This window comes from Vicia villosa, linkage group LG6 (genome assembly GCF_029867415.1).
Source record: "Vicia villosa cultivar HV-30 ecotype Madison, WI linkage group LG6, Vvil1.0, whole genome shotgun sequence".
Taxonomy (NCBI): domain Eukaryota; kingdom Viridiplantae; phylum Streptophyta; class Magnoliopsida; order Fabales; family Fabaceae; genus Vicia; species Vicia villosa.
The window spans coordinates 5,220,502-5,241,960 of NC_081185.1; the positions used below are offsets into that span (position 1 = coordinate 5,220,502).

At 32.8% G+C, this 21,459-nt stretch overlaps 3 protein-coding genes across 3 annotated transcripts; 1 reads left to right on the forward strand and 2 right to left on the reverse strand.

Annotated features, from left to right (window-relative positions):
- Nucleotides 1–102: 102 nt before the first annotated feature.
- Nucleotides 103–4,683, reverse strand: LOC131608798 (V-type proton ATPase subunit d2). Its single transcript, XM_058880349.1, has 10 exons — nucleotides 4,374–4,683; nucleotides 2,756–2,876; nucleotides 2,445–2,552; nucleotides 2,245–2,347; nucleotides 1,885–1,965; nucleotides 1,702–1,787; nucleotides 1,556–1,615; nucleotides 1,416–1,464; nucleotides 732–866; nucleotides 103–532 (listed from the first exon to the last, which is right to left on the reverse strand). The coding sequence occupies exons 1-10, from the start codon at nucleotides 4,552–4,554 to the stop codon at nucleotides 401–403; spliced, it is 1,056 nt and encodes a 351-aa protein (XP_058736332.1). The 5' UTR covers nucleotides 4,555–4,683; the 3' UTR covers nucleotides 103–400.
- An 11,492-nt stretch (nucleotides 4,684–16,175) lies between these two features.
- On the reverse strand, nucleotides 16,176–20,486 carry LOC131608794 (pentatricopeptide repeat-containing protein At3g61360-like). Its single transcript, XM_058880333.1, has one exon. It carries the CDS (start codon nucleotides 20,035–20,037, stop codon nucleotides 18,448–18,450), a length of 1,590 nt encoding a protein of 529 aa, XP_058736316.1. The 5' UTR covers nucleotides 20,038–20,486; the 3' UTR covers nucleotides 16,176–18,447.
- On the forward strand, nucleotides 16,240–17,521 carry LOC131611079 (coatomer subunit zeta-3-like). Its single transcript, XM_058883199.1, has 5 exons — nucleotides 16,240–16,251; nucleotides 16,693–16,852; nucleotides 16,943–17,090; nucleotides 17,188–17,265; nucleotides 17,347–17,521. Exons 1-5 carry the CDS (start codon nucleotides 16,240–16,242, stop codon nucleotides 17,519–17,521), a joined length of 573 nt encoding a protein of 190 aa, XP_058739182.1.
- Nucleotides 20,487–21,459: the final 973 nt, after the last annotated feature.

Below are 21,459 nucleotides of genomic sequence, written 5' to 3' on the forward strand. Positions count from 1 at the left end.
ACATATTCAAACAAAGTGTAAGACAAAATGTGGCAATCTTCAATCTTCATACTCCTTGGCCCTAATGATCTAAATAACAGAGGTAATTAAGAAAGCAATGCATGGACCAAGCTATCAAGTTTATTCCATAAGAAAATTTATTATAAATATCACAATTCACAACATACAAATTCAATGTAGTGTTTTTAAAACTGAACATATTTTAATTAAATTTGACAAAAGATCTCCCTTCTATATTACAGAAGATTTCTTCAGCGTAAGAATTTACTTATTGGTATCACAATCTTCTAAATAGTGATTGTCTAGTCTCTATCGATTGGCAACTCAGACGCGGAATGCAGAAAGTTTACATAACAATTTGTCCAAACCAACATACAAGCTATCACAAAGAATATTCAGACTAAAATATGAAGACAACACTGTCATGAACTCTGGACTTTTGATTCTGAGCCACACATTCTGAAATCCACATAAGATTCCTGATCTCCTGCTCCCTTAACCTCATATATGCAAAGAACACAGCATAGTGAAACTGCAATACAGACAAATTAGGACGGCTCAGTGAAGAATAACGCAAATATTTATATTTTGAGCCAATCAATTTCCTTCTAGCATTATGATTCTTCCGTTTCATATCACTTGGTAGAAAAAGATCCAGCAACCATTCAAATTTAAAATTATATGCTATGTGAACCAAAAATTATGATATTCTGAACAGATAAAGAATAGACCTGTTGCTCAAATGCTAAGCAATGCCTCTTGACCTCTTCCTCGTAGAATGCCTTGTCAAGCATCTGGCTCTCTCCATATGACAGCTTGGCAAAAATAGATTGGTAAGGAGGGTATTTTTCCATAACAGCACGAACCTACATGGGCAGCATGTAAGAGAATTAGGTTCCAAATAGCACAACTAAAGAAATCAACTAGAAATAAGTGGACGCTATAAATAGCTAAAGTGATTTTCAAATATTTCACGGCAGATACCAGCACAAAAGGATAATAAACAATTCAACTACACAAGACCCTTCAAAAATCGGTAGTCAAAAGCAACTAAAGATTACAAATGAAATAACAAGCAATCGAAACATATAAGCCTCGAAAATAGAAGATAAAAGTCCTCAAAAAATTAGCTGAAAGTTTGAAAGAGATGCCTAAAACAAGAATCATCTGCAAGTAGGACAATCTCCTGATAATAGAGGTTAAAGTCATATAACAATACTTAAATCAAAGATAAGACATATAATATAATTGCAGCATATTACACTGACTTGGCAACTAATAATAAATACAAATCTACCACCCTGCCAAACACAATCTAGAAGAGCCTAAGAAACATACATATAGAAAGATGGAAAACACCATATATCCACCAATATACCAACCTAACATATCATATAACTGAGATGCAAATATACCTGATCAATGTCCTCACAGACGGCAAGTTCCTCATGACCATATGGGTAGCTGTTTTAAACAATTCAGTCGTTAGTAAAAGAAGTATTACAAAGCAGTATATTGAATTTTTTTTTTAAATAACTGAAGGATAAGAACTTACAACAAACCAAAGTTAGAGTACAGTTTCCTACGGTCATCTCTGGTAAGCTCAGTACCAATGCTGCACAAAGCAGAAACCAAGGGATGCTAGTTATGCAGGTATCTAGATAAACAAAAAAACTATTAAAAACCTTGTAAGTGATCTACCTATTGATGGTAATATTCACAGCCCTTCTATCAGCCTCAAAAGCTAGAAGGTCAGACATTATCTCAGCAGTAGCACCACCTAGTTTCTGTTTGAGAATAACATTGAAGTTGAAGAAAGTCAGGGCGAAATCACAAGGGAGTGCAAATAAATAGCTGACAAAAAAAATGACTCAGACCCTTCACCTGACAGAATCTGTAAAAATCTTCAAGGTATGCCTTGTAAAGAGTGTTCCTCATTATTTCAATGTTCATGTCATCCAAGTCCTAGAAATAAACCAGAACCATGAACGCATACATCAATGAAATAAACCAGTTGCATATAAACATGTGAAGCTACGACAATAAAACTATAAAGTAACAAAATCAATGATGCAAATAGTATCAAAGTGTTGTCCTCCAGATGGGAACCAAGCTAGTTGCCTTTCATTTTTCAATAATTTTACAGTATACTTTTATCACAATCTATTGTATAGTATAAAAATTTGGGGTAGATATAGAACTATAATTCTATAATAATCAACACTTTCTGGATAAGTGATTTACCTCTGATGTAATGCACTCAGAGAAGTATGGAGCCAGAGGAGTGTCAACAAGAACCAGCCTGTAAAGCTCTCGCATATTCTGAGCAACTGCCAGAGTAGCAATACTGAGGAGAATGCCACCGGAAAAAGAAAAAAAAGAAGTAAAATCAATATTCTATGTGCCGACATCATATACTGAAAAATGCATAGAAATCAGGGTACCTGTCAAACATGCCCAGTGGATGGCATTTTTCTAGAAGTTCTTGGACATCTCTCTCATGCAAGGTGCCAGTAACAATCAAAACAACATTGTCTATCATGTGACCATATCTGCATAGTAAAAAGGGAAATATACTGATTTCAGCTTTACTTACAGACACGTGCACCGAAAAGTGGAAACCACAATACGATTGATAGTGTGTCAGACACCAGACACGCTTTCAATCTGAAGTGCTGGTGTTATGTTAATAGACTTGGGATATATTCATGTAAATACACTAACAGAGCAAAAAGAAAATACAAAATTCACATACGTGATATATTCTAAAAAGGTTGACAATGGTTCAGTAGCTTGGCATAGCATGTGCTTGTAATCATCAACCAGCTTAAGAGTACATTTCTCCACAATTGTTGTGGTATGCAACGGAGAAGGTTCTGCAACAAGTAACTCATCATCCATCAGCATAAATCAATAATTTAAACTACATATTATCACCAAATATCCCCTCATGTATCAGTACTAATAATCCTAATTATAATCTGAAAATTGAATGAATCATTTACGAAAATCTTCATTCAACAAGACAAATGAACGAACTAAACCTTCACCAATAACAGTCTATAAAGCATGGACACCTAATAATAAACTGAAAATTGAATCAATCATTTACGAAAATCTTCATTTAACAGAGACAATTGAACTAAACCTGCACCAATAACAATCTATAAATCACGAACACTGGAAACACGACACCAACAATGACGCATCGACCAGTAATAATTTGAAAAATTAAATAAATTAAACGTAAACACAAATATCAGTGTTTGTTTTTGACACCGACTCTGACACAAGCACACATTTTCAGAGGTGTTGGTGCTTCAGAGATAAACAGCTAACTGCTCAACAAATATATTCAAAAAATAAACAAGATCTTATTGAAGTTCACAACAATAAGATGTTAAAATCATAAACTACGTCCATCTTTCATCCATAGCAGATCAAATATCTAAAATATATACCCTTGTATCAATACTAAGAATCCTAATATTAAACTGAAAATTAAATCAATCATTTATGAAAATCTGCACTCAACAAAGACAACTGAACTAAACCTGCAGCAATAACCGTTTACAAAGCCCGGACACCGAAAATGACATCGGAAACACGACACGACACCGAAACGTCAACCGGTAATAATTTGAGAAAAAAATAATAAATTAAACTTAAGTACAAATATCGGTGTCAATTGCTTATACAGACACCTTTTCAGAGGTCTGGTGCTTCAGAGATAAACATACACCTTTTAAATAAATATATCTAAACATAAATCACTTTACATTCAACTCACTTTTAATCAAAATCAATTATTCAGAATCAATTCATTCAAAATCAATTTTTGTCACCGCATAACCAAACATACACATACAATTGAACTAAACCTACAGCAATAACAGTCTATAAAGCACGGACACAGGAAACACAACACCAACATTAACACAGTAATAATTTGGAAAATAAAAAAATTAAACATAATTACAAGTGTTGGTGATGGTTTCTGACACCAACACTAACACGCCTATTCAGAGATGTCGGTGCTTCAGAGATAATTAGATAACTTCTCAACAAATATAATACGTAAAAAAATAAACAAGATCTTATTGAAGTTCACAACAATAAGATGATACAATCATAAACTACATCCGTCTTTCATTCATAGCAGATCAAATATCTAAAATAACAGTATCCAAATCCCAATTAAACAAATCAAAACAAGCATATATAATATAAATTTTCATGATAATTCTTCAGGCATCAGCATTTCAAATCAACAAACAATTGAATCAATTATCGCAATCGAAATATTTCTGATCAATTGATCGATAAATCACAAATTTCGATCCATGATCGGGGAAAAACCAAAAAAAACGCACCGTTTTGGAGATAAGGACCGTACTCGGTAGCGGAGAGATGCATCTTGATATCATCAAGCGTTTCGCATTGGCAGAGATTGTTGTAATCGGAGGTGGTGAGTAAACCGGAACGGTGACCGCGGACGATTGCCTCAAGGTAACCGCCGTGGATGTTGAAGGTGAGAGCTTCGAATCCGTACATGGTGAATTGGATCTGGATTCGGGTCGGGTTGAGGAATGGATCGAGAATTTTGGAGAGAAAGAGAGAAGCACCTCCTTCAGAAAAAATCTGAACCGAGAAGAAGAAGAAGAAAGTGCCTGGTTGTAGTTCTTCTACACAAAACAATAATAATAATTATAATTATAATTATTATTAAAATAAAAAAAAAAGTGAATAAGTAAAAATGGAAATTGTATTGTTATTAAGAAATGTAAACTTTACTATATTCTTTATCTTATTATTATTATTATTATCATCAAATTATTATTTTAGAAAATAATATATTCAAGTGTATATTTATTAATTCTTTAATTTTTAAATCAAAATAATAATTTCCTTTGTTGGGTATGTATTGTGCATACCCCCTATCTTATATATTTTCTTTCGTCATATTATAAAAGAAATTTCGGTCTATAAAAAAATTTATTTTGTTGACTTAAATTTTTCAGATTTAAAATCAAAGAAAGTAAAATTATTTTATATTGTTATATTTTACGAGTTTATAATATTTGTAAATATTAATATATAAATTTTTTTAATGCAAATTTAATTATTAAAAGATATTTATCGCGTGCAAAATCAAAAGAGTTGTAATTTAATGCACAAAAAGAATTTGCGATAAGAAAAAACTCTAATTGAATTCCTCCTTCAAGCTAAAATTAATTATTTTTTACTAACTATTTGTTATAAAACTAACTAAAACGATAGAGATCAAAGAGAGGTAGAGAAGAGAAAAACAATATTATATCATCTTCTTTCAAGTGTGCTTTACATTGTAATATGGGTCTCTATTTATAGGACTCAAGGGAGATAGAAAATCACACATATTAAGTATGGAATAGGAAGATGAAAAACTAGGAGATGGATGGACATCCACTAACATAAATATTCATAACACTCCCCCTTGGATGTCCATTGAAGATATGCCTCGTTAAAACCATACTAGAAAAAACCCAGTGGGAAAAATTCTAGTGAAGGAAAAAGAGTACAATATCATTTGAATGTGAATTGCCTCGTTAAAAATCTTACCAGGAAAACCCAATGGGAAAAAACCATGGTGAAGGAAAAAAGAGTGCAAAACATATGTATTTCTCCCCCTCATGCAGACATTTACATGTGAGACGATATTATTTGTAGTAGTTGCTTAAAATTTCTTCTTGGAAGTGACTTCATGTAGTGCTAATAGTTATGCAGGATTTGATGAAGTTGTTGCCACGAGTTTTTTTATAGATCTCCATGAAATGGTTGTACCATCACATGTAAACAAATAACCTCTTTTTGATCTACCATTGTGAGAATCTGGCAAGTAACCTGCATCTCTAAGATAACGAAGTATATGTTTGACCGCTTTCCAATTTCTTTGTGTAGGTGAATAATTCTATCTTACTTATAGATTAACCGCAAATGATATATTATGACGTGTATAATTAGCAAGGTACATTAGTACTCCAATTGCACTGAGATATGGTACTTCAGGACTAAACAATTTTCATCCTTTTCTTGAGGCCTAAAAAGATCTTTCTCCACATCTAATGATCTAACAACCATATTGGAATAGGCAACATGTGACATTTGTCCATATAGAATCATTTCAACACTTTTCTATATAGCCTTCTTGATGTACAAATATTCTTTTGTCCACATGCTCAATTTGCAAACCTAGACATATTTTGTCTTTTCTAGGTCCTTCATCTCAAACTCTTTATTTAAGGAATTTATAGCTTTTAGAAGCTCTTCAAGAGTTCCAAGAATATGTGTGTCATTCACACAGATAACTAGTATGGCAAATTCTTTTCCACATCATTTTATGAAAATACAAGTACAAATTTAGTTATTTGCATATTCATCATTTAGTAAATATTCACTGGGGATAATTATACCACATGCATCCATATTTTTTCAACCCATAGAGAAACTTTTTCAATTTGATAGAGTATTTTTCTCGAGATCCAAAATTATGTGCCTCTGGTACATTGAACCCTTCAAGAAGTTTCATGTAAATGTCACTGTTAAGTGAACCATATAAATAATATGTCATGACATTCATCAGATTCAAATTAAGCTCTTCATGTGCTACAAGGCTAATTAAATATCAAAAATCGATTGAATCCACTACATGTGAATATGTTTTATCAAAATCAATCTTAGGTCTTTGTGAAAATCATTGAGCAATAAATCAAACTTTATATCATTCTTATTTTTCTTTTTCACAAAAACTCATTTATATCCAATTAGTTTCACACCTTGAGGTGTTCGGACTACAGGTCCAAAAGTGAGCCACTTGTAAAGTGAGTTTAATTCTTCTTCAATTGAATATATTTATTTTGGCCAATTCTCACTTAGTCTACAATCTTTAATAGGTTTTGACTCATGATCCTCGTTATCATTGATCACTTTTAGCGCTATATTGTATACAAAGATATTGTCAATATTGACTTTATTTTGTTATCTCAATTTCGGTTCCATTCCATTTCATCCATGACATAATTTATTGAGATCTCTTTATTTCATATTTCATGTACTTAATTTGTTCTTCTGGAACTGAAAACTAAATTAGGTCAAAGTGCTCTTAGCATTTTCATATCCTCACTTGGGTCGTCTTTAGTTTCTTTTCTTAGTAGAGGACTTTTAACATTGGAACCGACTTTCATACCATGCTTCAGGCGCAACAACAACTCATTTGTAATAATATATTATCCAATAGGAGAATCCACTTTGAGTGGAGTATTATCAGCTGATAATTTATTTCATAAACTTTGCAAATGAATAATATTTTGAACTTTTGGTTCATATTGATTTGTACGAGGATCAAGACAACAATTTATTTTAAATTGTTCATTCGAACTTCTTGTTCATGATTTCAGCTGTTCATTTGAACTTCTTGTTCATTTCCTATTCATGATTTCAGCTATTCATTTGAACTTCTTGTTCATGATTTCAGCTGCTTATCCCCTCTCCCTAATATTGGGAAAATTAATTTATCAAGTGATAATCAGCATACTAGGCTGCAATCAAGTATTTGATTATTTTCTCAAATTATATCCTCAAAATTGAGAGTCATATTAATTATATTTTTTCAATATTCTTTCATGACTCATCTTAATGTATTAGCAATTGGAATATACACAACACATCCAAATGTTCACTAAGATGAGAAGTATTAGAATAAATTAGGGAGGACTAAAATATAGTATCTTGTTGACTTAATGCGAATAAATATCTTCATATTATACTTTGGGTGTTTCAAATATATAATTTAGAATTGATGATCTCATAAGTATCAATCATATAATTAACTTTAGACGTCTAAAGAATGGATCTTTGGGTCCATTTTCTTTTTATGAACATATATTACATGATATTCAATATCAATTTTAATAATATATGGGATACTTATACAGTAATTTCTATAAAAAAATCCAGAAAACAAGATCTTAGTCTAATTAGCTGAGAAAAAAATTTCACAAACTTCTGGTTGTGAGTAGAGACATATGCATGATATTTTAGTCAATGCAATAATTAATGTCATAAAAACGCAATTTCTCAAATTTTTATTTTCCTTTAGAAACACACAAAAATTGACTGGATTGAAGAAACTTCTGGTTCTTCAATACAAATTATTCGCATCATATTATATCCGAGATGACCTAACCGGTTTTACCAACGACACATTTAAGTGTAATTTGTGAACTACTGGTTTACAATGACATGTGCTTCAATTGTACTAATATAAGTGTTGTACAAGCCCGGGGGAAAAGCCGGTAGCTTTTCTATTATACATTTTATGTCCAAATTCATTTTTGTAGTACAAAGATATTCAATTCCTCCAATATAAATTCATGTGAATTATCTATGACAAAAATATTTGGCAAGACATAAAGAGAACACACAAAAAGAAAATATAAAGGATTAAAGTTCATTCGAATCTCGACTCTATCAAAATATGAGATTACTTTCGTGTGTCTTTAAGATAGACTAACAAATGTCATCCATACACTATACTTGTAAAAAGAAAAGAATAGTATAATTAAGATTTAAATGAGAAATCTAAGCACTATTGTAACAACTTTAAAATATGTAGCAACTTTAGACTATTGATATATTCTTTATTAGATTGCAATGTTTTAATTCTCTTGTTAAAATATCAATATTTAGAAATAATGTGAATAAAGAAATTGTATCCGCAAACATTGATCATCCTAATAATATCTCATGATTTAACACTTTAATCATACGCATGCATATGAACATATTATCATATAATTATCAAAATCATACAAAATCATATCACTAAAATTATATCATCATATATATAGATGAAATAATTTATACTCTAACAAATTTAATAAGTTTTTAACATAAACAAATGCTAGAAAATTACAATAATCCAAAAATATATTTATCCTTCTGGGATGTGTTAGAGTCACTCATGTCATTCTTCTGGAATGACAAACATTTTATGAGTATATTACAATTTTTTTACATCGAAACACACAAATTTTTTGTGAAATCCTTCTGGAATACTTCAGTATTATTGATCCAATCCATCTAGAATTCGATAATATAGGTGATGCAATCATTTTTCAAATTTTTAACATAACATATGCAATCCTTCTGGGATATGTTATTAGTATAGATGCAATCCTTCTGCGATTCATTAATATCATGATAAAATTCTTCTAATATTCTAGATACAACATTTTAAGGTGTGAGAAATCCTTATTTTAAAACTTTAACTCTTCGGGAATTATATATCACAAATGATCCTTGTAGTGATAAAAAGAAACAATTACTTGTATAATTCTTCTAGGAAGCTCAAAAAATCGCTTCAAAGTCATGTCACAAATATTCACATCGATTAAGAAAAATAATTCTTTAAGCAATCCTTTTGAGATATCTTAACATTAGTTTAAGAGAGTTGTTTTTTGTGTAGTTCTTCAGGAACTCAATCACAATCACAATTTTTTTATAGTTCTTCAGGAACTCAATCACATTTTGTAGTTCTTCAAGAACTCAATCACAAATCGTTTACTAATAAAAATAATAATATTTATAATCCTTCTGGGATGCACGCTATTCATGCAATTCTTCAGGAATGCATGAAAGTTACAATTGTTGTTTTCATAAAAATGGAACAATCATTCTTTAAGCAATCCTTCAGGGATGCTTCAAGAACTTATCGATGATAGACAACTTTAAAATATATAATTGTGTTAATTAAACAAAATTTTCAATAAAATTTTATACAAAAAAAAATAGAATAGCATGCTAAAGTTTAATCTATAAGATGAAGAAAAATCTTAAAAACTTACTCGAAAGAGAAGAAACATGATTATGAAAATTGATCATAAAATCGCTCACACGATAGAGTTTCGTGCTGATAACGTGTTATAAAACTAACTAAAACGATAGAGATCAAAGAGAGGTAGAGAAGAGAAAAACAATATTATATCATCTTCTTTCAAGTGTGCTTTACATTGTAATATGGGTCTCTATTTATAGGACTCAAGGGAGATAGAAAATCACACATATTAAGTATGGAATAGGAAGATGAAAAACTAGGAGATGGATGGACATCCACTAACATAAATATTCATAACACTATTGATCATCTTGATTAATGGTCATCCTTAAATAAGCATCTTCCTTTCATTTATAAACAAACTATCAGACAAATATATGATTGTGATTTAAATAATGTGTGTAATATTCCTCTTAGTTTGACTACCACTTCCATATGTTAAAGGAGATCGAATTGATATTAAGATTTGTGAAAATGGATATTAAGTTAGACTAGAGACATTCAAATACATTCTCTATAGTAGAATATTAAGTTATAAGCAAACGTCTTCGTTTAAGTTAGAAGCATTAGGAGTCAAGCTATATTTTCCCAAGAAATATATTCGTAAATGAGGCTTAACTTTTCAGGGTAAGGAATTCTTGAATTTTAAGTTTCTTCACGAATATATCTTAGGTGTGTTAGAGTTTCAAGATCTTGGAACCTTAACTTATGTTTTTCAAATTGTTTGTTTGGTATAGAGACTTTAACCCTAGTTTGCAACAACATTCCTCGACTAAAGTTTGGATTAGAATTTATGAATTATTATTTGAATTTGTAAAGGTAATTCACTATAGGCTCAACAGATAAAATACAAAAATTAAATTCTTGCAATGGATCTTTACGAATAATCATGAGTAAATGATCGATTTGACTACCTCTTGTAAGCAGAACCTTTAATAGTCGAAACAGAGTGATAATGAGCACAACATGAACGGTTGTTCCTCTACTCAGTCCACATAACAAAATCTACAACGAGAGATTCATCTACATAGAATGTTGGTTGTGAACAAACAGAAGTCATAAAGAGAACAAGAACTCATAATCCTTGTGTGGTTAGGGTTTTTAGAATTTATGAATAAGTGATTGTCATTTTAGTGTAAGTGTTCTATTTATATAACCATTTAAACACGTTGTGTAGCTTATGGTGTATCGTGCTTCTTTAATTAGTGTTGGTGCATCCTAAGAATGCACCACCAAATCATAAAATGAATTTTATTAATTTATTTAATATCTCTCTCTATCTCTCTTTTATAGTTCAATATTATATTTCTGGATATACAAGTATGCTTAGTAACAGTAAATAAGCTTAATATCCCCATATTGACTTCTTTCAAGATGATCATGCACTTTACAGTTGTACTTACTCAAGGTGTCACAGATATTACTCATGCATATGTAGGATGGAAAAATCTTATTTAGGTCACTTACGTCCTTCCATATAAATCGTTAAGCACCCAATTAAATGAGTTTATAATTGACTTGTTATAGACAATATTTTACGGAACTAAAGTGATCAACTCTTTATGTAGGGAGTATAGTAATTTTAGGTCAAAGGATTGCATACACAACTATCACTATAAGAATAACTTATGATACTTACATAACACCCTATGTAGAATTCTCGTGGTGAATGAATCTAATATAAATATTACTTCTAATATTTATACATGTAAGAAGACTTCATATCTCATATTTGTGACTTGTGAGATATTGTATTAGTCTACTCACAAAATAATTTCTGCGCATTTTTGTTGTCATATTGACGATAAGATTAGACTAAGGATAATTTTAGAATGACATCTTTTATATATAATGGTGTCTCGCAATTATGTCATGATCCATTAAATGAATTAACTATTATAATCACTTTATTAATTTGAAAACAAATACAATAAAGAAAAAATATTTTCTATAATAAGCATGGTAAAAAAAATTAATTCAATCAAAAAATCATCGACCTCTAGAACCTACACCAACATACTAGATGCTTAAGATATTATTTTTTATAGCTAATACTAGAAGCCCAATCTATATGAATGATGCCTCTAACAAGCCTATACAAGACTCACCCAATGGCCATTTTGTTATAGTATTGGTGGATATATACTTGTCCAGACAATTGAGGCATAAAGTATTAGTGGAAAGGCATAGAGTATTAGTGGAAAGAACTTGATTTTTTGTTGAGATGGACTATGGGAACCTCTCAAACTTCTTCAATCACTACATTTGTATATAGCATAATATTAACAAGTGCAAAAGATCGAAAATGGCATAGTCAAAGACATAACATATGGTCGACTCAATCAAGACAACGCCATATGCGAGGAAGTATTGGGTGCTCCTCTAATTGAAACCAATTCTAGGGGTCAAGGTATTAATCGCAAGATCCTTAATGAACATTACACAAAAATAATATTAACGGAAGATTCTGCCGAGGAAGAAAAAATAATTAAGGCTCAATGTTATATTATGATATTATTTGGTCTTTTTTCTAAAACAACTGGTAATAATGCAAATTTCATGTACTTACCATTGTTACGAGATTTCGATAAAATAAACACATATGGTTAGGGTTCAGCTGTTTTTGGCCCATATTTATAGTTCTTTGTGTAAAAATGAGGTTAACGATACATGTTCATTTTATTCCTGTGCTTTTTGCTGCAAACATGGGGTTGGTCGAGAATACCGACATTCGCTCCCCACAACGACATGCCATTTAGGTTCCCCTACGCGACAAAGTAAGTTAACAACATTATTCAATTTATTACTTAATAGTTGTTGAAGCGGTAAAGCGGCAACAAAAAGTAAGTATTAATTTAGTTTTATCATATCCTCTCCACGAGGATTAGTGGTTATCGAATCGCCGTTTGATAATTTCTCCCGTTCTTGAGTTTGGGTTAAAATGGGTTAAAACGGTAAATGCGGGAATTAAACTGATGAACATAAAAAAGAATTCATTCTAGATAAAGAATAACTTATCTGATTTGAATATAAACTACTCCTCACAAACTTAGATTTATCACTCCGCCGCACTCAATCTACAATACTCATCAAAATCACCACATATCCCTCATATCAATGTCCATTTCTGCAACACCGGTGAGAGTTCAACTATATTGCTATTTCGACGATGTCTCAACCGATCGAACAACACAGAAGCATTAAACTCCGATATTATGTGGATGTTAACCTCAATCTTATCACTAGAATCTAAAGCTAACAGATGCCCCCCTAATCAAGACTTGTGATGTCTATTTCTACAACAACACAAATCCAAAGCATTTAAGCAAAAAGATCAAGGAAACACCGAGAAAGATTTGTAAAGCAAACTTTATACAATAGAGTAACAAATATACATAGGTTCAGAGAAAACTTACAAACAAAACCCAACAAAAGAGAAATACACAACGAAGAATGAAGAAGAACTAAACATCTCATGGGTTGTCAGCTCTGATTGATGAGAAATCCGACTCCGGATCATCCGTATGCAAGCTCCAATGTTGTTTTCTAAGCTATCTAGACCAAAAAAATGAAGGTTGATGGAGTTGGGAACAAATACCCCAAAAGCATAACCTAAAAATATATATTTTCCCCCTATTTATACACTTTGAAACCCGCAGAGTGCGCGTCGCACGCTGGGAGGGCGCGTCGTGCGGTCTGTGCTATAAAAAAAATTCAGCTTTAGTATAATTACCATAACTTGAGAACCGTAACTTCGATTTGTGCCCGATTCGAAGCGTTGGAAAGCTTATTCAATACCCTATATAACAATGACTAAATATCAACCAAATTGATGGTTTATTATTCTTTGATTTTGAGCCTTATTCGTTGATGAGTTGCTCAAAATCGCGCATTTGAAGCGGTGTCTTCGACACTTTGTTGCTCATGCTCCAAATACGCATCAATACCTACAAAATGAATAGAAAACTATCAAACGGTACACAAATACACTAAACAATAATACACAAAGTATACATATTTACACAAAAAGTGAAGATTATTCACACGCTATAAACAAAAAGTATCGATAAGTGCCACAAATTATATATACAAAATAACGATATTTTTGCACTTATCAATAGTATAAACATCAATAATTATTTTATTTACACTATTTTATTCGTAGGTGGTCCGTTCCAAGATGAATTACAAAACAACTCCCAGAAACACAATAGTGGTCTATTGAAATCTTCTAATCATGTTGAACCCGATGAGGCATTACGACTCGACACCTCTAAATATAGTTTAATAATAACTTGTGATTAAAATTTTTTCCTACAGTTTGTTTGAAGGCCATACCTGGGTCCCGACCATGAGGTTAACCCATATGATGTTGCTGTTTGGACTGAAAAAACAGCAATCACCAGGTTCACTACTGTGGAGATGCAACATAGTGACTGTGTGAAGCTCCAATTCGGCATGCAACAAGGTATATCGGATCCCCCAACATGTTTGGGACAATGGCACCAATTAAGACTGGATAACCAATTGAGAATTCCTGATTTAAGAGACTTTGTAAGAAATGAATGTCGTCAATGGAGGCACCGACGTGAACTGGTCCTAAATGACCCAATCTGGCAGGGAGATGTTAGACCAACTCGCGAATATATGAGTTGGTATATATCGGTTTCTACAAATTTGTTTGTCTCCCCTAACATATTTGATCGATCAATGCCAAAGTGCTTCATCATACGCCCAACAACCAAACCCATAATCAACCCAAGAACAGTACTAAACCCAACAACATTGTCAAACCACCCAATTACAACAATGGTACCCCACCACATCCATCCAAACCCGCCAACATTTCATGCCACACACACAAACTCAAACCCCAGAATAACACCCTTATCGCCATCTACAATATGCTGCCACCACATCCTACCACAACACTGATGACAAATATGACACCTCACCTTCCTACCATAGATGTAAACCAATGTACGACCAAACATCACACCACTGAAGCACCCAAGCATCAAATGTCTTTCAAACTCCACAAGACCAATTGTTTCACTTCCAACACGGTTCATCATCCATGTTCTACCAACCACCCCACCCACAAGTAACCCAACCAAGGCGACCCAACTTTGACAACATGGACACAAATCTCTTTGGAAGCACCGCAAGTTAGGGAGAAATGGTCGACGAATTGTATGATCTGACTATTGTCCCAGGACCATCGCATCAAGCATCTCTGCCTTAGGCGAATCAGAACATGCAAGAACCATGTCATGAAGATCAGAATCAGAGACCTCAAAGGCAAACACAGGGGCATTTTTATTTTGCCGGCTGGCGTTTAGGTGGAGGACGTCAGTAAAAAAAATATTCAAACGTTTTGTAATTTCTTTTTTCGATGAATGTTATAATAAAATATTTTTATTTTTATTTATTTTTTAAAAAATTAAAAAAAAAAGAAATAAAAAAATCCAAAACAACTAAATAGCCGCATTGAACGGATACTGCACTTAAAGGTTAAGTGCATGTGCCACACTGCATGGCTTGACAGGGGAGCATGCGCCATGTAGTGTGGCACCTCCTCCTAAAAATGAATGCATGCGCTACAAAGAGTGATGCATCCTCTGTGTGGCGAAATTTTTAATTTTTTTTAAATATGGTTATTTTGATAAATTATTTAAAAATGTGATTATTTAGGAAATTTTAAAAAATATATATGGTTATTTGAAAGAAAAAAAATGTGTAAAACTCTTATTTTCAACTTTAACTTAAAAGTAACTTTTACAATCGAAAAAAATTATCTAAATGATACCTTAAACTTTCAATACAATTTAAACCACAATAACCATACAAACAAATATACCCAAACAAAAAAAAAAAGAGTAAAAAATAAACTGAAAGAAGAAAAAAAAAAGATAATTTATTGTTGGATTTGTTTGATTTTCACTCATATATTATATGAATGAAATTATTTTATTAATTTTTCACTCTCTTGTAATCAAATCAACTTATGTTGAATGTGTATATGTGTAGTGCCAATTTTGATTTTGCCTAAATATCATTGCTCAACAATTTTAAGATATGTTTGATTAAGTTTGTAAAAAATGAAAATCTAAATAAATTGAATCAAACATGATTTGATTTTAAAACTAAATTGTAAAAAAAAAAAAAACTAGAAAAAAGAAAACATTTTCATTTGAAATTTTCAGAGTTAGTTAGTTTGAACAAAGATTCTGGCTATGACAAAGGTATCAATATTTGTATTTACCAAATCAACCTTGTCTCAACCAAATTCAATATCTCAATTATCACATTAAGATTTACCTCCATCTACATCTCCAAAGTCACTAAATTACAGTTTCTCCAAAATGGGATCTCATGTATGTATCTCTCTTTCTTTCTCTTCATTTTCAATTATGAACATTCTATGGTTTCTATCATATGGATTTTAATTAAATTACAATGTATAGCTTGTTATTACTAGTTGAATGAATCATCAATCTATGAAACACGAACACCGACACAGGCACGCCAACACCGATAATAATTTTAAAAAGTGAATAGAATAAACATAATCACAAGGGTCGGTGTTGGTTTCAGACACCGAACAGACTCATACACATTTTTTTCAAAGGTGTTGGTGCTACATAATCATCAATGTTTATTTCAATGTTGGATCTGTTTGATTATTGCTTGTAAACTATAGCATCAATTGATAAATCTATAACTAAATTTTCATCACAGAATAAACATCAATTGACCATAAGTATCATCATTATGACACTTTTTTTTGGCTTGTTGGTATACTGTTTGATTTGTAGGGTTCATGTCCTATGATAAAGAATATCCTTCTGTTAGACTCAGAGGGAAAGAGGGTTGCAGTAAAGTATTTTTCAGATGACTGGCCAACAAACAGTTCAAAACTAGCTTTTGAGAAGTTCGTGTTCACCAAAACTCTTAAAACAAATGCTCGCACAGAAGGTAAACATTACATTGCAGAGTTTAACACAGATCACAATATATCATTATTTACAAGTTTGTAGCTGATATGTCGTTTGGCATTATCTACAGCTGAGATAACATTGCTTGACGACAATATCATTATTTACAAGTTTGTACAAGACCTGCATTTCTTTGTCACTGGCAGCGACGATGAAAACGAGATTGTTTTAGCTTCAGTTCTTCAGGGACTCTATGATGCAATCACCCTTCTGTTGAGGTATTTTAGTTGTAATTATATATCTTGATGTCAAATATGGATGCAACTTCACTCATCATACTTCTATTTTTGTATTATTGTTTTTTATCGTTTATAGGAATAATGTTGACAAAAGAGAAGCACTTGAGAACTTGGATCTCATTCTTTTATGCCTTGATGAGATTGTTGATGGAGGGTATGCATTTGTTTTTAATCGCATTTTGTTACTTTTACGAGTTCTATTCGTTTGTAAACATAGATATTTCCTCCCTTGAAGGATGATACTCGAAACAAATGGACCGCTTATTGCTGAAAAAGTTACCTCCCATAACATCGACGCTGACTCTCCATTGTCTGAGCAGGTAGAGCAACAATTTTTCAGTTTACTTTATGTCAGTAACGTGCTAATGACACTTCAGATTGAATACGTGTTTGACCTGCCAACAGCATGATACTAACATTTTTTTAAGCAAACGACATGGACACTGGTGATTGCATACATTCACTTCTATTTTCTCAAACTATTACCAGTGTCAAACTAACACGGAGTTTTGACGGTTAGATTTTATGGTAAACATATCATTTTATATTGAACTTCGGCCTGACATAACTTTTCATATTGCAGACACTAACTCAAGCATGGGCTTCAGCTAGAGAGCATTTGACAAGAACCCTTTTAAAATGACCTTTGAACTTTGAAGTTTGAATGAAGAGTTTTGTTATAATTGAGGGACTTCTCTGTCTAGACAATTAGTTTTATCCTCTAATTTGTTGTAAGCTACCTAGTTTATTAAGTGCTTATTGCATAAACGCTTCTAATATGTTTGGATAAACAACTTACTTAAGTACTTATTGCATAAACGCTTCTAGTATAAGTGCAATTCATATAAGGGTTTAAGTATAAGCTATTAATATAACAAAAGATAAAATAAAGTAAAACTGTTACTATATAAACTATAAACTGTTCTCATAAGTTATCTGAAAGAAGTTATGGAAATAAGCTACATACAGCTTATGGATATGTCATAAACTATTTCTACAAAGTCTTTGAAACTATCTTACAAGTATTTAAGTTCGTAAATAAACTCAAAGATGTTAATCTAAATAGGCCCTAAATGATATCATGAATGGAATAGATTTAACAATAAATCACTAGCACAAAGCAAATAAACAAAAATATTTAGATGGCTAGAAAAAAATGAAACCGCGTTAGCGTTGTCACTTGAGGCTATAATGAAGTACCTATTCATTCAATCATAAGTTAAAGAATTACACATATTACTATACGGGAAAAAATTCACCAAAAGCTGGTGGCAACATAATTTGTATTTGAAATGAAAAGGATGCTACATTATAACCTTGGAGTTAGAAATAGATGCTACATTATAACCTTGGAGTTAGAAATACCGTTAGAAATACCAGTGGCATGTCCTCTAGATGGTGGCAAGACGCTTTGCAATTTCTTAATCATCTGGTCAAGCTCCTTTAATTTGTCCATTTCGCGCGATTGCTTCAAAAACCTCTCCAACATTAGAAATGCTGTAGAACTCATATATCTTCCTCTCTCCAATGTTTGTTTGGAGCACAAAAAAGCCTCATGAACCAAACCCCTTGAGCATAAAGCAGTTACCAAAAGATCTAAAGCATGAGAATGAGGACAATGCCCTTTCTCCACAAGGTAATTCCATAAACTTAAACTCAAATCGAGCTGACGATTTTGACAAAAGTATTTCATCAGCATCACAACTGTCCTTGTTTTCGGAACAAAATTCCTCTGTGTCATCTTCAAATAAAGCTCAGACACACCTTCAATCCCTCTCGACCTCATTAATCCTATAAACATTGTATGATAAGTTACACCATCCGGCTCAATTTGTTTTTCAATCATCTCATCCATCAACGAAAGTGCAGACACGGTATCTCTATTTCTAACCAACGTTGTAATTAAAGCATTATAAGCACATGAATCAACAACCAAGTTTCTCAAAGGAATCTCATTAAACAACTGCCACGCCTTGCCCGTGTTTTGAACCAACCCCGCCCCATGAATCAACGTAGTTATCGTTTCAACCGAAGGAACAAACTCCTTACTCTCCATCTCCTCCAAAAGCCTCAAGCCATCGCCAAATCGACCTTTCTTACAATAAGCATCAATCCTAATATTATAAGTCACACTATCCGGACTAAACCCACGCTTCACCATTTCATGATAAAACAACTCAACAGAAGTAACATCGCCCGATTCTTTAAAACCTAACAACAAAATATTCATACTCTTAGTACTCGCCTTAAACCTATGCACAAACTTCACAAAAACCGACCTAGCCTCCTTCATTTGCCTCTGTGTGCAAAAAGCTTTAAGAAGCACATTGAACTCATCAGTTCCAAATTCTCTACCAACAAACACATTCTCTTCCATTCTCCTAAACCCATCAAGGGTCTCCTCAAAAGATTGAAATTTCGCAATTTTGGATAGCATAATGCTCATTGACTTATGAGTAAGCAAATGCGGGTGTGTTTTCGCAATTCGTTGCAACAAGCTCCAAGCTTTATCAAAGTACCGCATTCGAGTAAGGATGTGGAGGGTGATTTCGAGCGAAGAAGGCGACGGGCTGGAGTGAGGATTGTTGATGGTGAAATTGAAAAACTCCAATGCCTTGAGGCCATTGGAATGAGAGGCGAATAATCGAGCAAGAACGTTTTCGACGAATGAAGTGGGGATTGTTGTTGATTGAGGGAAATGAATGAGGAGGGTTGGGTGAAGTGGTTTATCAGGGAATGGGTGATCATTGATGATTCTTGCGATTTTGTCTATGTTGTTGTTGTTTTGAAGTGTTGGAACATGTGAGTGTGATTTTGATTGAGTTGTGAAGTGGTTGAGTGTGGAGGAAAGTAGGTACGAGGTTGTTTTGTTGGGGAGTTTTTGAGTTTGGATGTGGTTTTTGAGGTTGAATAAGAGTGAGAGCATTGTTTGGTGTGATGGGTGAGACCCACCATGTGTTTGAAAAAATGCGCAAACGAAAATGAGCAATTGAGAGATTTGTGTTCTGTTTCTGTGAAATGAAAATTAGGGTGAAGAGAAAAATAAGAGAGCCGTGTATGTTGTTTGAAACAGGTGAAGAAAATGGAGAAGGAAGCTGTTGAAGGTGCGGATGAGGGAGTTTGGAGGCGCAGAGGTAGAAGACGAAGATGAAGAGGAGAGGTTCTGTTTGTAGAGGGGACTTGGCTCTCCTGTGATTAAGTTAGGCTGTATTCACTAGTATGGAATAGTGGTGGCCGTTGGATATGATCGAACGGTTCAAATTTAAATTTGTAATATATCATAGAATCAGAATAGAAAGGTTACATACAGAAACTCGACCAGAAAATGTGCCGCCGAAGCACCCGCTATCAGTAAGAATCCTGAAGAGTAAGATCCCCAAATTTATGGAGAAGCCGCTCAAGCTGGGTAAATATAAAGGATAATTAGATCTTGACGAGCATATGCATCTCGGAAATGACCAGTTGAATTACTTCAATACCGTTAATGCCTGCAAATGCAGGTTGTTTGTGTTAACTCTAATCGGGATAATCTGGTTGTGGTTCAATGGTTTTGGCTTTTGCAGACATAGACATTAACATAACTTTTTGTATTTTTAGGTTTAAAAGTTGCAGTGTCTATAAGCCCGATCTGCACCACCTCATTTTTTTACGGGGCGGATTAAGGTCTTAGACCCGCACCCTCAACCATCATTGCTCCGCCCTATTCTTTTTGTGGGCTTTTGTGAAACGAGCCTAAACGAGGTGGGCATGCTCGTTTTCTACCCCTAGCTAAATCCTGTCAATATAGGATGGGAATCAGTAAAGTTAGCAATGCCTCTACAGCAACGTCACTTCCAGTTAGCTGTATTCTCTGCCTTATAAGCCGAGCTGCACTTCATCATCCACATATAGGACGCCATATAGATAAAATATAACTTTGTTTGAGAGGAATAAACAAAAATAAGAAACAAAAGTCGTCTCAAGTTTTTATAGATCCTATGTAAGTTAGTCGTAGTTTAGCCATGACAAAACAAATAGAGGCTCCATTAAACCATAATTTAATCGCGACTATTTTTTGAGGCCTTCTTTAACTACAATTTAAGAGTAAACGGATTTAAATCATATATAATAGTCCATCTTACACGTCTTTAAAAATGACCCTAATAACAAATATAACACTCTTAAAAAAGTTGATGATACAAATGATCTTTTAAAATTTACAAAAACAAACTAAAACGGAGCAAAACTTATGAAACTAAAATGAACTAGTATTTAGACCCGTGCGAGGCACGGGTTAAATATTTTCTATGTAAAAAATTTGATTTTAGTAACACTTATAATTTCCAAATTTTACTTATAGTTAGATTAC